Below are 14968 nucleotides of genomic sequence, written 5' to 3'. Positions count from 1 at the left end.
ATTACATTATACAGAATATACAGTTCTAATGCGAAACGTATAATTATAAAACTGTAAAGAGTCTACAGTCATGCTAGCAGCACTGTGGGACTTAATGCTCTCTGTAAACAAAAACGTTATAAGATGGATAAAAGTCGAGGTCCAAAGTTTGTTTTTGATCCTAAGAAGTTACACGTTCATAAAGAGATTTTCAGAATCAGAATCAGAAATACTTTATTGATCCCCGTAGGGAAACTCTTTGTTACAGTAGCTTGTCTTTACGTCAGTGCACACAGGAGAAAGTACTAGAAAACGATATGATACACTATCACTTATCAGAAAAATAAAAAATGTATAATAAATCAATTCGTACTGCTAGGCAACTTTATTTTTCTAACCTAACAAACACTAATATAAGCAACCCCAGAGTGTTTTTTAACACCATAGACCACCTCATAAACACAGTCACAGACCATAGCAACAATCTTACGGCTTCTAAATGTCATGAATTTGCGGACCACTTCAAAGAGAAGACAGCCAACATCAGATCTAGTATATCTCGACTCTAAAACACAAAGCTGAAGAAACACTGCTCACCGTACACTTTGACCTAGACAGTTTTAGCCTGGTTGATGCTGAAATGCTCAGGGAAGTGGTAACAACACTGAACACAACACTTGATCCAATCCCTACCTCCTTTTTAAAAAATGTTTTATAATTCAGTGTCTGAGGAGGTTCTTACAATTTTTAATCACTCGATGCAACGAGACGTATTCCCCACAGCATTCAAGACTGCACTTGTGAAGCCTCTCTTAATCCCTCTATACCCAGCAATTACAGACCAATCTCCAATCTTCCATTTTTAAGTAAAATTTTAGAAAAACATTTTATATTTATATATACAGTATATAAACTGTATATTCAGTTAATCAATTTTATTAATTCAAATGATAGGTTGGAAATGTTTCAGTCTGGTTTTCGAGCTAATCATAGCACTGAGACAGCCACAGCCAAGGTATCCAATGACATCAGGATACATCTGGATGCCAAAAAACTTTCAGTGTTGGTGCTACTTGATCTAAGTGCTGCTTTTGATACAGTTGATCAAAACATTCTTTTAAATAGACTGAGGAATCACATTGGACTGTCATGAACTGTTTTTAACTGGTTTTCTTCTTAACTGTCTGGCAGAAAGTTTTTGTTGCTATTGATAATAACATCTCCAAAACCTCCAAAATTACATGTGGGGTTCCTCAAGGATCGATTTTAGGGCCACTTCTTTTTAATCTATATATGTTACCCCTCGGTGATGTTGTCAGGAAACACGGCATCTCTTTCCATTGTTATGCTGAAGACACACAACTTTATTTGGCTGTGTCTCATGATGACACAGGACAAATCGATTATTTTTTTTAATGTATTTTAGATATTAATGTATGGCTGTCACAACACTTTTTACAGCTCAACCAGAACCTGTTTTAAAGTTCTTACATTGGTTGCCTGTCAGTTTCCGTATTGATTTCAAAATTCTTTTACTTGTTTAAAGCACTTCACAGTCCGGCACCAGCATATATGTCTTACATGTTTACAGCATACGAACCGGTACGGCCCCTCAGGTCCTCTGGCACCAGTCTGTTAGTTGTTCCCAAGTGCAAAACTAAAACTTTTGGCAGCTTTTAGCTTTTATGCCCTGAGCCGCTGGAACAGCCTGCCAGAGGATCTGAGAGCAGCTTAAAAACTTACCTCTTCAGCCAGGCTTTTGATTAAGACTGGTTTACTTTATTTTATTATGATTATTTAATTTAGTATTAGTAATTAGTATATTGTTTTATTGTATTTAGCTGTCTTTTTAAATACTAGATCCAATTCTTAGTCTAGTTTTTATCTAACTCTATTTAACTATTATAATTATAGCTTTTAATCCTTTTCTCATTGTCATATTTTTTTAATCTTTGTCTTTTAATCTATTTTATTTTACTCTATTACAGTCTACACTCAGTCATATGTGAAGCACTAACCTGTATGAAGGGTGCTATACAAATAAAGCTTTATTGATTTATTGATCGTGAAGTAAATTAATAAATTGGCCTGAGAGGATTTGCCACAGTAAATGTCTTTGGTAATTTATATAAAATAAGTATATGTTATGAGCATGAAAGTGTATTTTATGATATCATCACCAAATTTATTATTATTCATTCTGTAGGGAACATGAATGTACACACCAAATGTCATGGTGAGGAAAAGAAAACTAAGATCAACATTAAGTCACGGGCTGGATGGCTAAAACTACCTGTCAAGGTGGGAGGCACTGATAGCTGCCGCACAGGAAATCCAACTATGCTACTAGCAGTTAGCTTAGCTGCTTATCCCGTGACAGACATGTGGAGTGGTGGTTCCACCTCAGGGGCCAGTTCCTTTGGGCTCCTGATACCTGGAACAATCTCATTACATTGAACCAAATTGTTGATAAAGGGAAGTCTACGAGGTGACATTTGTGAGAAGAAAGCTTTACATGAAATGGCTTTCTGTGAATTAAAGTGAATATCTGTGCCAAGCCAGCGTGACAACAGAGTTGGGCTGTTCACATTCTGAACCTAAATCCAATCTAGTCATTATTCTTTGAGATAAGCACAAAGGAGAATAGAGGCAAAACATATTTTCAAACATCTTATTTGTGAATTGGGAATAAAACAGAGTCAGATTCAGTCTGAGGCTCATTCATCAACTTCTCTGCACACTGGAAGGTGTAATACTGACTTAAAACGCACACACAATGTTTAGGATTTGCATATCTGGTCCCACAGTTTATTACTTGATCAATGGACCCCATAAACTCAATGTAGCACACAGCACTACATGCAATATGGATGGAGAGTAATTTATGAATATCATAAAGGGCGCACTACATATCCTCATTATTAATCCAATCCCCTCACCCTCACTGTATCACTGCAGTGTGTGTTGGGTTGTCATGGCGATAGTGGCGTACCTCTGCAGGCCCGGGTTGTGGTGTTGAGGTAGTACTGATGGGCGCAGCTGTCGTATTGGCATTCTCCGAACAGCAGCACCTTGGCTGGGTCACGGCAGGATGTACAAACCTCGGCCATGTCGCACGTTAGGCATTGGCTGTCACACGCTGCCAAAAACAAAAAAGTCGACGTGGAGGTCTGGTTAGATTTAAGGTCAGATGGGAAAGCATCAGTGACAGAATGTAATAACACCTGCCATCACCAAATACCGGCTGAATGTAGCTTTGTTGGACCCAGGGATGGTCTAAAAAACCTACTGAACACTTGTGGTTTTATCATGTTTCATATTTGTCGTCACGATTTCTGAGACTTTTCACTTTTGCCTCATTCCACAACATTTGTTGGGTTTGCAAATGATCGACCAGCTCTTCGGGCTGCAGTTACCTGATCCATTATTACATCCAACAAGAATATATTTGATTTTGTTTGTTTACCTGCTAGTTAACGGGATATCTCAAAAAATACTCAACATATTTAAAGGAAATTTGCTAGAAAATCAGGAAACGGACAAAAGCAAAACTGTCTCTTGTCTTTTGTGTGCAGATCCAGGAATCCTTTAAAGGATTTCTTAATAAGTCAAGTTATGGCATTTGTGAACATTTGCACAATTTTCTCATCAACTAACTGCACTTATTTGTAAACTCTGGCACATGTATCCCATGATTGATTTAGAGGATTAAGCAGCCTGGGCAGAGGTATGAGGTCTGAGTATTTTTTAATACCAGGTAGCAGTATTTGTCAGCTTGAATAAATGCCTAACAATCACTGTTTTTAAATGTTTTCAAGGCAACATAAAGCAACTTACGGAAGTACAAACACTACAGAGAGTTGCTGCTTCCATTGCAGTTACGTCAGCCACAAACATTGCAAACATATACAGCATAATGCAGCTAGTGGAAAAGGACAGTATACACAGTAAAGTGCAGTAGTAAAGACAAACAGCACACATGTTTTTTTTATGTTCACCATAAAAATGACTATACAGTTGAATCAAGACCTAGGAAAGTCTCAAAAACAAAATGAGCTGGTTTACTACAGAACCATTGTACTGTCTAGTGTTTTTATTATTGTGTCCACCTCCTGAAAGTCATTAACAACAGCAACACCATGTTATTTCAGATGTAATCTTAGAGGTGTTACTAGATTGCACGTAGTAACATCTCTGGTTCTTCAGATATGTTAGATGTTATCTTTCAGGTGAGATGCAGTGGTGGTGCCCCACTTACCCTGACAGATCCTGTGACCGTTGTCATAGTAACCAAGGGTACATTTGGGAGCGCAGAGACCCGAGGGCAACAGAACGCTGGTTGCGGGACAGGAAGTACAAGAGAGAGGCCCCGCCCCACTGCAGGCATCACATGACGGATGGCATCCTGGAGAAATTTGTTTTTAAATTTCATTAACATAAGTTGAAACTTTTGGGTCATAGCATTTAGTTAAAAGAATACAACAAGTAGAGAAATGTGAGATAAAATAGAATAATGCAGTGTAAACATGATGCATGTAACAATACCAGCACTTGAACTTACTGCTTAGAATATATGAATGAGGTATGCAGAGGACAGTAAAATAATGCAGTATTATTGGAAACTAACACAATACTGAATCAATAAAGACCATGAAAGTACAATATAAGGAAAACAGATACACAGTATATGCAGTTTGAAATCAGTGCTGTAATTATATGCCCACCGTGAAAATCTTGAAACTCTTATAAAAGTTGGATGACTAAAAGCTGCTGAAATATCAAGTCCTTGATAAAAACAAATCATGTAAAATTCTGATTAAAGCCATATTCTTGAGTTAAAAAATACATATAAGTCTCACTAATCACTATCAAGGGTCTAAGTTCTCAGATTACCCACACCCCACCACCACACACTGCTTATATGCAGCCTTGCATAATAATCATCAACACTAAAAAAAATTGTTGAAAAAAAATGGAAACTTCATATTTCACTCTAATGTGGCAAAACTTCAAATCATTAGGCCTGAATCAACACCAGGAGGAGTGAGATGTTACCTAAACACATCAAACATTTAATTTGGTTGCTTGTGACTACAGTGTGTGTGTGTGTGTGTGTGTGTGTGTGTGTGTGTGTGTGTGTGTGTGTGTGTGTGTGTGTGTGTGTGTGTGTGTGTGTGTGTGTGTGTGCGTGTCTAGGGCTCAGCTAAATGAGACTCCTGAGGTTTTGCTCTTACAGCCTGAAGCTTCCTGTTCACACTCTGCATTTAAATCTGTGTGCAGATTTACAGCAGCTCAGTGTGGAGGAAGAGGCTACTGCTGAAACACAGGATGATGAAGATGACGAGGATGATGATTATAACAATGATGATTAACTGGAGAAGGGCGTAGATGATGAGGGGGATGAGGATGATATGAAGAGGAGGAGGAGAATCAGATGATGATTGAATTGAATGATGATGATGAAGGACGATGATGAGTATGAAGATGGTAAGAATGATGAGGAGGAGGAGGATGAAGACGATGAGGATGTTGAGGATGATGAGGATCACGATAATGATGGGGATGTTAATGAGGATGATTAGGATAATGCTGATAAGTGTAATGATGAGGATGATGGTAATATTAATAATAGTGACTACAGTGATCCTAATGGGGGTGATGATGGTGGTTTTCTTAGCTATATAATCCCAAACTAGAAAATTTAAACACTTTAAAATAGTCTTATTCCAACATCTAGCCTTTTGTACTGTCACGTTTAGTGCAGAGTAACTGGGTAACTGTTTAAACATGAATACAGGTTTTCTCAAACACAGTAACTCCTCCAAATCCCCAAATATCTGCCCAGTCATTGTTTTGAATCTCTACACAGTTTACAGTTGAGCTTCAAAAAATCAACACTGAGCTGGGAGGAAATTTGGGGATTTGGTGTACTATTGAGCATTATAACAAAATCAGGGAGTGTATCTCTGAGTAGCTTTCTTATGTACTTTTATAGCACTGAAATTGATTCCACTGCAAAATAAAAAGAAGAAACCTCTGAGAATATCACTCTAACAGAGTAAAGACTTATTTATAAAGCAGAATGTTTGGCTGGCTTTGAATTCAATATGTTTTCTGTTTGTTGTCGTCAGATCAGCGGAGGATAAGAGGGTCCTACCAGGTCAACAAATGACCCCAATTTTAAAGATCTTTGACTGATGAATTAAACATACAAGCTTTCATTGGATTTTTCTTACATGTTTTACATTCAGGACAGCTACTGCCTAACCCCTGACCTTGTTATGTACTGTATATATGCAAGAGACTAAAAGTCCTTACTGATGCAGGCTCCATGCCAGCCGTAGTGGCCCCGGGGACAGTGGGAGACGCAGTGATCGCCCAGCAGCCAGCTCCTCTGCGCTTTACACCACAGACAGACACTACCGATGCCCGTCTGGAGGTCAGCCGTGCAGCGCTGACAGTCTGAACTGCACTCTGCAGGAAGGACACGCACAGGAAGGAAGGCTTAGATTCCTCACATCATCACACTGTACACAGATAAACATCAAGCCACCATCAAAGCCACACTTGGTAACGTGTCGCTACTACTTCTGTACTTTTATTACGTCAAAATTAAATGTTTGGAAACATTAATGACAAAATTAAGTTTATTTTTTATTACTGTAACCATAAAAGTCCTAATATACAGAGCACAGATTAACTGATGAACTGCAAAAACTTTTTTTAGATTTTTAAAATGGACAACACTAAATTTAAAGCAGGGTCACCACAAAAAAATGTTGAACATCACATTTAAGGACATTTATAGGACCTATAAGGACTTTTTAATTACATTCAAGGGCATGTTTTGCAAAAAGATTATATGTCAGTGTCAATAGTCTAAATCCAAGAAGCCTTTGTTTTTTGTATTTTTTAAGTCATAAAAAATATTTTGCCCAATCATTTTCAACTCAACACTGTTTCTTCAGTAAAATCTTGATCTTCATCGTTTTTTTGATAGGATGTGAAGTGTTAAACTGAGGACAGAGAGGGGGGCAGAGAATTCAAAGCCTTCTTGAAAGACATACAACAGAAAAGCAAGTGAAAACCTGAGCAATTATTAAAGAATAGTTACACAAGAAGATTTTAATGAGGATGTCTCATCTAGAACTAATGGAATTAGGTGTTAAAATGCGCTAATTAAACCTAAGTAATGTTTCTTTTGTGAGAAAGAAAATTGGAAAAGAAATTCTAGTTAAACAGAACAGAGGGGACAACACATGGTGTACTTTCTATCTTTCCTTCTGCTTAACTACGCTCATACACGGCATCCCTCCCCTCCCACCTAACCACAAACCCGTTTCTACACACGGAACTCAGCACAGCAGGGTCGCCCAAAAGGAGCCAAGATTAGCAGAACAATGAAGAACACCTTGTGTTGTTTTATCTGATGGTATCTGTGTCTGCTTGGCACAGTGAGCCAGACCTTAAAGCTATCCGTCCGTGCCGAGATAACTATCTACAGTGAAAAGCAGAACAACGGAGCTCTGCAGGTGGAGGGTCGTGTGTTGGGCAGGTGAGAACAGATAAAGAGGCGGATCACGTGGGGGTATTAGAAAGAAGACCATTAAAGCACTTCTCTTTCTTTGTGAAGGATTAACGTAAATGAGAAAAAAATTGCAAAAACATTACAAGGTGAAAGCAGGGGAATCAAATCATGTGACAACAAGATCTGGATTTAATCAGAAAACACGACAGGTGATCTTTCTAGGTTTTTGTTGATAACTGGGCACTCTCATGGGTAACTGGGTGATGCATACAAGTCAAAACTAGTATTTCAGTGGATTTACCCTTTAAGAATATGAGCAGGACTAGGAAGAGGACACCTGTATTGCAGGTGTTTAGAGAGAGTTTAGAAGTGCTTTAACAGTCAAATAGACAAATGAGAAAACAGAGAGAATTTTAAATGCATTTAAAAGCAAAAATAATGAAATAAAAGACAAGCGAGTTAAAATAATGAACTGCACTTGGAACAACCTAAATCTTAAACCAAGCGTTCTTGGGATAAATAAAAACCAAAACACAGGAAAGAAATACACTTCTACTGCCACGTTTTCTATTCTTATCTGACATAAACAAAAAAAAAGGAGGTGTATTTTTTTAACGTCTTTGCGCTGCAAACACAGGCATGTTATATTTAACTCACTGTTTCCAGGGCTTGGTTAAATATACTTATTACACTGTTCTTTCTTTAGACTAGTACTTTTTCCATTGTTTAATTTTCTATAAAAATATGCAGAAAGTTTTGAAGTTTTTAAAAGATGATACAGACTCTGCTTACACCAGCAGAGTCTGTCTCAGGGCCCTGAGGGCAAAACCTTGTTTACCTTTAGTCTCAAGTCTTAAAAACCAAAGACTTGATATTTAATCTACACAACTGAACCGAGAGATGGAAAATGCTGGTTACTAATGATTCATTATATTTTCATTTCTCCTGCGTATCTCTACATTTTGCCCTGTGGCCCAAGCTTAAAGCTCTGCTGGTTTGGCTCTACACATTTTGGTTTCATTTTGGTCAAACTCAGTCCAGCTGAATTATGTGAGACAGTTTGGGACTAAACAGTACTAAAAAGTGAGAGGCACCAGCAGATGGAAGTTTAGATTCAAGAGGACAGAAAGTGAATGAACTGGAAAATAAGATACATTTGGCAATGCCCACTTATGTAAAGTTGTAGATGGTATGGTGTATTTATGGTAGATTTATGTGGTACATTTGTCAAATTACTACAAACTTGCGATGCCATTCTTGGGGTTTAAGGTAGGTAAACTTATGGTTAATTGGTTTAGGTTAGGATTAGTTATTTCTCAGTTTGGTACGGTCCATGTAGTCCCCATTTATTTTGTCTTTTAAAACATAATTGAGTGATTATTCTCTGAGAACAGGGGCAATGATGTATCAACTAGTAAAAGTAAACTGTTTTAATTAAATGGAAAAATGTTTTGATCTCTCTTCATGTGTCCAACAGCTATTTTTGTCTGCTTGCGTATTTCTGAACAGCTGACATTTAACTCAGACAGTGAGATTATTTCTGCCTTCAGAGCAGCTTTTCCTCTGACAAACGCTTGTAGAACTCAAACTCCAATCTCCTGAACATGGCATCTGCCCAGGTGAGTCACACTCTCCTTCTGAATCAGATCCAATATCAACAGAGTAAAAGAAGACGAAGAAAATAAAGAACTTCCTCTCTGTCATCGCTCATCCACACCTTTCATATCACATCACTTTACAACAAAACACGTATCAGCATTCCTCCTGCCAAAACTGTGCAGGCAATCCGGCTCCAGGCGCTAAACAAATGGCTCCACTGTGGAGATAAGATAACTCAGGCGTCAGGGATTATTGACTGTGCAGACTAAAACTGAATATAAAACTAAAATGGTATTGATTTGGGTCCTCAGAGTCCCTCTTTATGGCGTAGTTACCATTTTTGAAGCACATAAAAAGGTATGCTGGAGTTATAAATGCATGGCATGCATTCTGGATGATCGTATTCTCCTGTGGGCGGGATTTATACCAGACATTATCCTATATCATGGTTTTTTGCCTGCATCTCCTGAAATAGAGCAGAAATTTCTTTAACAAGAGTCACACAGGAAAATCAAGACTCTAATGTCTCTCAATTAGTTGCTTCCTTGTGACTTTGTGCAGTTGAAAAGAGCATAAAACTTGTTTCTCTGAGCAGCGATGGAGCCTGAGTGCAGCAGTAGTTCAGAAAGCAAGAGGAACAAAAGTGGGACATCATCTTTATTTGAAGTTACAGGCATAAAAAAAGATAGAACACTGCAGACAGAAAAGCTGTGTGGTCCTCCGACGCTATCTTCACCCTGTCTAGACATGTCGTCCCAACAAAGAATGGATTTACAGATGCAGCTATTAAAGAAGTCCTACTTTTGTCTTCATGCTCAGTTCTGAATTACTGTTGGCTCTGTCCCCAAAAATGGAAAAAGTTAAGAGCAGAACTTTTTCCATTTTAGTTTTAGATGTCAGAATTAGGATAATGATTGTTCTGGAAACTGACTGGGAGACACTTTTTTTCTTTTTGTACATTATTCAAACTTAGCTCCAGTATGTCACTCAAACAGATGCAGAACAAGTACGTGAGAAGAACTTTCAACTGTACAAATGAGGGACAAGAGCGCACAATAACTTGATCTGTGAGGACTTATTTACACGAGTAGCTGACATTTTTAAAAAAAACTTAAAAATTGGCAAAAAGCTGGTCAACAACAACAATTAAATTATGTTCACATCATGTGAGGAACATTAAAAACCACAGCTTCAGTGATGAAGCTCACAATAATTATAGTGCTAAGGCACAAAGAGCAGTGCATCATATTCTATGAAGCTGTAATTAGCTCTGTGCCTGGGTCTTCACCAGGAAAGAAATAGGGGCAATAAAAGATTTAACCCTTTCAAAGATGCAACAACAATTATCTTCCCAAATAAGAAATTTTGGGCTCCCATATTTTGCACATTTTGTCAGTTAACTCCTAGTCAGTTTTTTTGTTTCACTCCTAAAACATTTTTTTGATGTAAGATTTGTCTGCAGGGCAGATGGGAGATAAGTTCATTGGATCTTTTACAATGTTAACCACTGTAAATATTAAACAAGGCCTCCATGAGTCCAAACGCTGTTTTCTATTCTCACGGCTCGGCTCAGGGTCACACTGAAATATTAGTGCCTGCGTTACTAAAAATAAATTATACAGAGCTTGCAAATTAGAGCGCAACTAGACTTCAGCAAATATGCCAGCATTCCGCCTCAATTTCTCTGATGAACTGATTTAGGGGCAAACAATAAACCAAAAGATAAAATGTTGAATAAGTAAATAAAGTAAATGCTCTAAAAGGTCCCAAGTTAATAAAAAACCCAAACCAGTTTCCCAATCAAGACTGGAAAAAGTCCCATTTGTTTACTATCTATTCAGCTAAATGGAGTTATAACGATCAGTGGTCTATTTTTTTTTTTTTGGTTCAAATTCATGTTGGTCTTCAGCATCAATACACGATGGATGCATGAAAAGAGACATCGACAGCAGCTGTCGCTGTAGGCACCAAAGTGTCTTAAATGTGTTTCCATGGAGGGTTTTTATTCTCTATTGACCAGAAAGAAATAAGAAAATAAAACCATGATCTTGATGTCTTTTATTTCAATGTTGGTATGCCTTGTTTCTATGGTGATGCATTCCTGTTATCCAATGTGCAGGTCTATTTTAAGCTTCATATGTTGTTGAAATAGCTCAATCACAATTATGACGCAAATAAACTCTTGTAGCTGTAAGCCTTGAGCTGCAGTGTTCCAGAAACTCTCTTTCATTTGGACTTTGAGAGCTCAGATTTCAACATTTCTTCGTCACTGGCACATAAGTTGATTCTCTTTATATCAGACAAGAAAGATTTAGGAAAAAGGAAGAGAGAGAGGAAGGGTGAGAGTGAGAGGCAGCAGGTTGGCAAGAGAGATTTTGCGAGTTACAAAATCAGACTACATACTCTATAGGCTATTTGCAATGCATCTCAACAACATTTTATTTTTTCAGCTCTGCCACGTCACTATTTCCCATCATTCACCTGGGACTGTTGTCATTATTTTAGCAGCCTGGCTGAGACAGTGTTGGCTCAGTCAACGTTGAGGATAATGACACATGAAAATGGAAAGAAAGCTAGGTGAGCCAACTAAATGGTATTTATGGAAAAGAAGCAAATCAGCTAAAATTAAAAGGTTTCATACAAGGAGAAACACTGGCCCAACAACAAATGTGACATCTTTTACTTCTTTTCATCATTACTGTCTTTTCTTTTGGGTAGAAGATATAGGTTTCAGTCTCCAATAGATGTGGGCATTTCTGCAAAACCATAAATCACAAATGAGCAGCAGTTCAGGACTGAGCAATGGCCCTGAGCAGAGTCTTAGATAAGAGGGTTTTAATGACAAGCTCTTGTGGAATTTGGATAACCACCTGGCTGGAATGGCCATAATAAGTATGTGACAAGAACGCTGCTGCTGTCAAATACGAATCAAATCAGAGTTCCTGTGGAGGGACACAGACAGGAAGAGACAGAGAGAGAGTGAGAGAAAGATAGACAGTGGGAGAATAGGAGGAGACAGCCAATAGTGAGACATCTGCTACTGATGGCTGCTCTAATATGAACTTATGATTGAGAGCGAAAGCCTCATCGCCTTAAGAGGTTATGTAACAGCGACGGTACCGCTGGGTGGACAGCAGTAATCCCAGGCTCTGTGTGTGTTTGTGTTTGTGAGAAATAAAGTGTGGGTGTGCATGGCAGAAAGAAGGGAAGAATAAAGCAAGAATAAAAAATAAAGGAGGAATGGAGGAAAATGTCTGTGTGTGTAAATCTTAAGAGTTCGAAAGTGATATATATATATATATATATATATATATATGTGTGTGTGTGTGTGTGTGTGTGTGTGTGTGTGTGTGTGTGCGTGTGCGTGTGTGTCCTGGCCAGGCAGAAATGATGACCCCAGGATTTCTAGGCCCAGAAGTGCCACAAGGCATCTTTTATTAACTAGAGTTTGGCTGAGCTTGACCCATCTGAGATTAAGTTCTATGTATGTGTGTGTGTGTGTGTGTGTGTGTGTGTGTGTGTGTGTTTTGCAAACAAATGTGTGTGTTTGACCATGCTTATCTGCTTGTGCGTGTGCGAGCCAGCAGTGTGTGTCTGCACACTTATGTATGTACGTGTGTGTGTGTGTGTGTGTGTGTGTGTGTGTGTGTGTGAGCTAAAATCTGGTTGCAGTTTCACATCTCCAAACAGTGTGTGTCATCAGAAACTGTAATTAAAAGTCAATGCCTCTATTTTTTCCCTCAGACTCTGTTTACCCCCCTGCTATCTCTTCCATGCTGGCTTCCCATCATGTAAACACGCCTGTTTTTAATCTACAGCCAGCGGTCCAGATAGGTAAAAACTCATTTCATCACCTAGCGAGAGGGAGGAGGACAACACCATGAGCTACCTTTACACACAAACACTCCAATCTTACCTATTTATCTTCTGTCTGGTAGTTTATCATATTTTGCCTGCCAAAGACAAATAGCATTTTTTGTGCATGATGAGGAAGAGAAAGAGAGGCGAGGTGTGAAGTGTGAAGTATCTAAGGTTGGTATTTATTAGCAAAGATCTGAAGAAAGCTTGTCTTTATCCCGGTGGATGTTTCATGTAGAGCTTCTCCGAAAAGCGTAATTGCAAGCGAGAAACTCATTAAAAGTTTCTTTTTTTTTATTACACCAAGAGGTGGAGATACATTTATGGAAGAAACTTTTCTCCATTTTGTTGTGTATAGGGAGGAGCCGTAGTTCCAGAAGTATTTTTCACTGCCATAAATTCCCATTTCAAAGTTCTCTTTTACTGTAATTAAAGGAAATGTTCCCCATCAAACCTGACTCTGAATCTGAAAGTAAACTGATTTAAACTGTTGTTGTTCCATCAGGTTTCTATAAAGTGTAATCTTTAGCTTTAGCTCACGGTTAGCAATGCGCAAAACAGAATATAAGGCTCAGTGATCGTATTTGTGTTTTTGAAATGCATATTGGGAGTCGTGGTAAACTCTCCTTAAATGTTTAAATACACAGGCTTGTACCTTTATCAAAAACTATTTTTCCATCAAAGAACCAGATATTTTATAACAGTTGTGCATATTTTGCACTAATGATTCAACCACTTTGATGTCCATCCAAGACTGTCTCCAACTGTCAGCCACCAAAGAGTGTCTTTTGGAAAACTATTTGAGATGCCACATTATTCCATTCTTATTATTTCACTGTAGCAGCTGCTATAATTCAAATTATAGCAGGTAATGAGGTACTAATCAGATAAGCTACTGTAATTACTAAACCTCAGCAGCAAAAATGCAGAATTATTTCAGCAAACACGGTGACTTTTACTTCAGCTTGCAGCTCTGCAGATCATTTTAGACCCAACAATTCAAAAGAAACAAACTGCAGAGCTTTTAAGTAAAACATATCAATCTGAGAACATCTATTTTACAAAGATGGTTGGCATTTCTCATGAATGGTGCAGGTTATTGGAGCTACATATACACACACAAGACTTGTTATGTATCTGCAAAGCTCAGCGGGCAGAGCAAGGCACTAACCCTGACAGAGTTGGTGGTTCTATTCCCACTGGGGCCACTCAGGCTAAAAATACAAGCACTCGTGGCAGCGTTTGTGGCATAGAAATGTGCATGACACCATCCACACACCCAAACACAGACACACACATTTAAACACAGGCTGACTTACTGAGGCACTCTCCAGTGACAGCGTTGAGGAATTGCCCCTCTTGGCAGCTTATCCTGCAGTAGCCACTCTGTAGGGAGGCCAGCGGGGGGCAGGAGGTGCAGTCAGCCTGTGAGGGCCCGGAGCAAGACTGGCAGGATGGGTGGCATGCTGGGAGATGGAAGACAGAGGGAGGGGAGGGACAAAGAGAAAAGGATCAAAAGCAGGCAAAAAATAGATTAATGTGAGAAGGACATAGGAGACAGGAAAGGGTGCATGGAAGGAAGAAAGGATGTGGGAGGAGTAAAGTGTGGCAGAAGGGAGAGGAAGAAGATGGGAAGTGAAGAGGAAGTTTGGGAAACAGAGAGGGAGGAGAGAAGAGGGGATCAAATGAAAAGGAGAGGAGAGGAGATGAGAGTTTGGAGTTTAGGAAAGGAAAAAAGAAAAGAAAGAGTAAAAGAGTAAAGAGGAACAATTGAGAAGGAATAATATGGGGTTTAAGAGAGAGAAGAAGAGGGTATAAACAATATAAATAAATATTATTCACGATAGAGGTTTTCATTAAGTATTATTAACTGTGTTTCCAACCATCATGCACATTGTAAGCTTTTAAGCTGTTGCAAAAAATAAATGGCCATTAGGTACAGCGATGGCCATATTTGATGCTTAACAAAAAAGTACATAGCAATACTCTAATGCACCAACTAAT

The 14968-nt window shown here is 38.6% G+C and overlaps 1 protein-coding gene across 2 annotated transcripts in view; it reads right to left on the bottom strand.

Annotated features, from left to right (window-relative positions):
• fras1 (Fraser extracellular matrix complex subunit 1) overlaps window positions 1-14968 on the bottom strand; it is a 252323-nt gene that overhangs the window by 93071 nt on the left and 144284 nt on the right. For both annotated transcript variants that reach the window (XM_044195242.1, XM_044195243.1), the window contains exons 19-22: window positions 14284-14430; window positions 6298-6453; window positions 4238-4384; window positions 2972-3118 (exon numbers count right to left, since the gene is read on the bottom strand). In XM_044195242.1, coding sequence (XP_044051177.1) covers window positions 2972-3118; window positions 4238-4384; window positions 6298-6453; window positions 14284-14430 — 597 coding nt within the window. The remainder of the gene's footprint in view (window positions 1-2971; window positions 3119-4237; window positions 4385-6297; window positions 6454-14283; window positions 14431-14968) is intronic.

Source organism: Siniperca chuatsi, linkage group LG5, assembly GCF_020085105.1.
Source record: "Siniperca chuatsi isolate FFG_IHB_CAS linkage group LG5, ASM2008510v1, whole genome shotgun sequence".
In the NCBI taxonomy this organism is placed as follows: Eukaryota; Metazoa; Chordata; class Actinopteri; order Centrarchiformes; family Sinipercidae; genus Siniperca; species Siniperca chuatsi.
The sequence above is the reverse complement of the archived record's forward strand: the minus strand, read 5'-3'. Positions and strand labels throughout refer to the sequence as shown.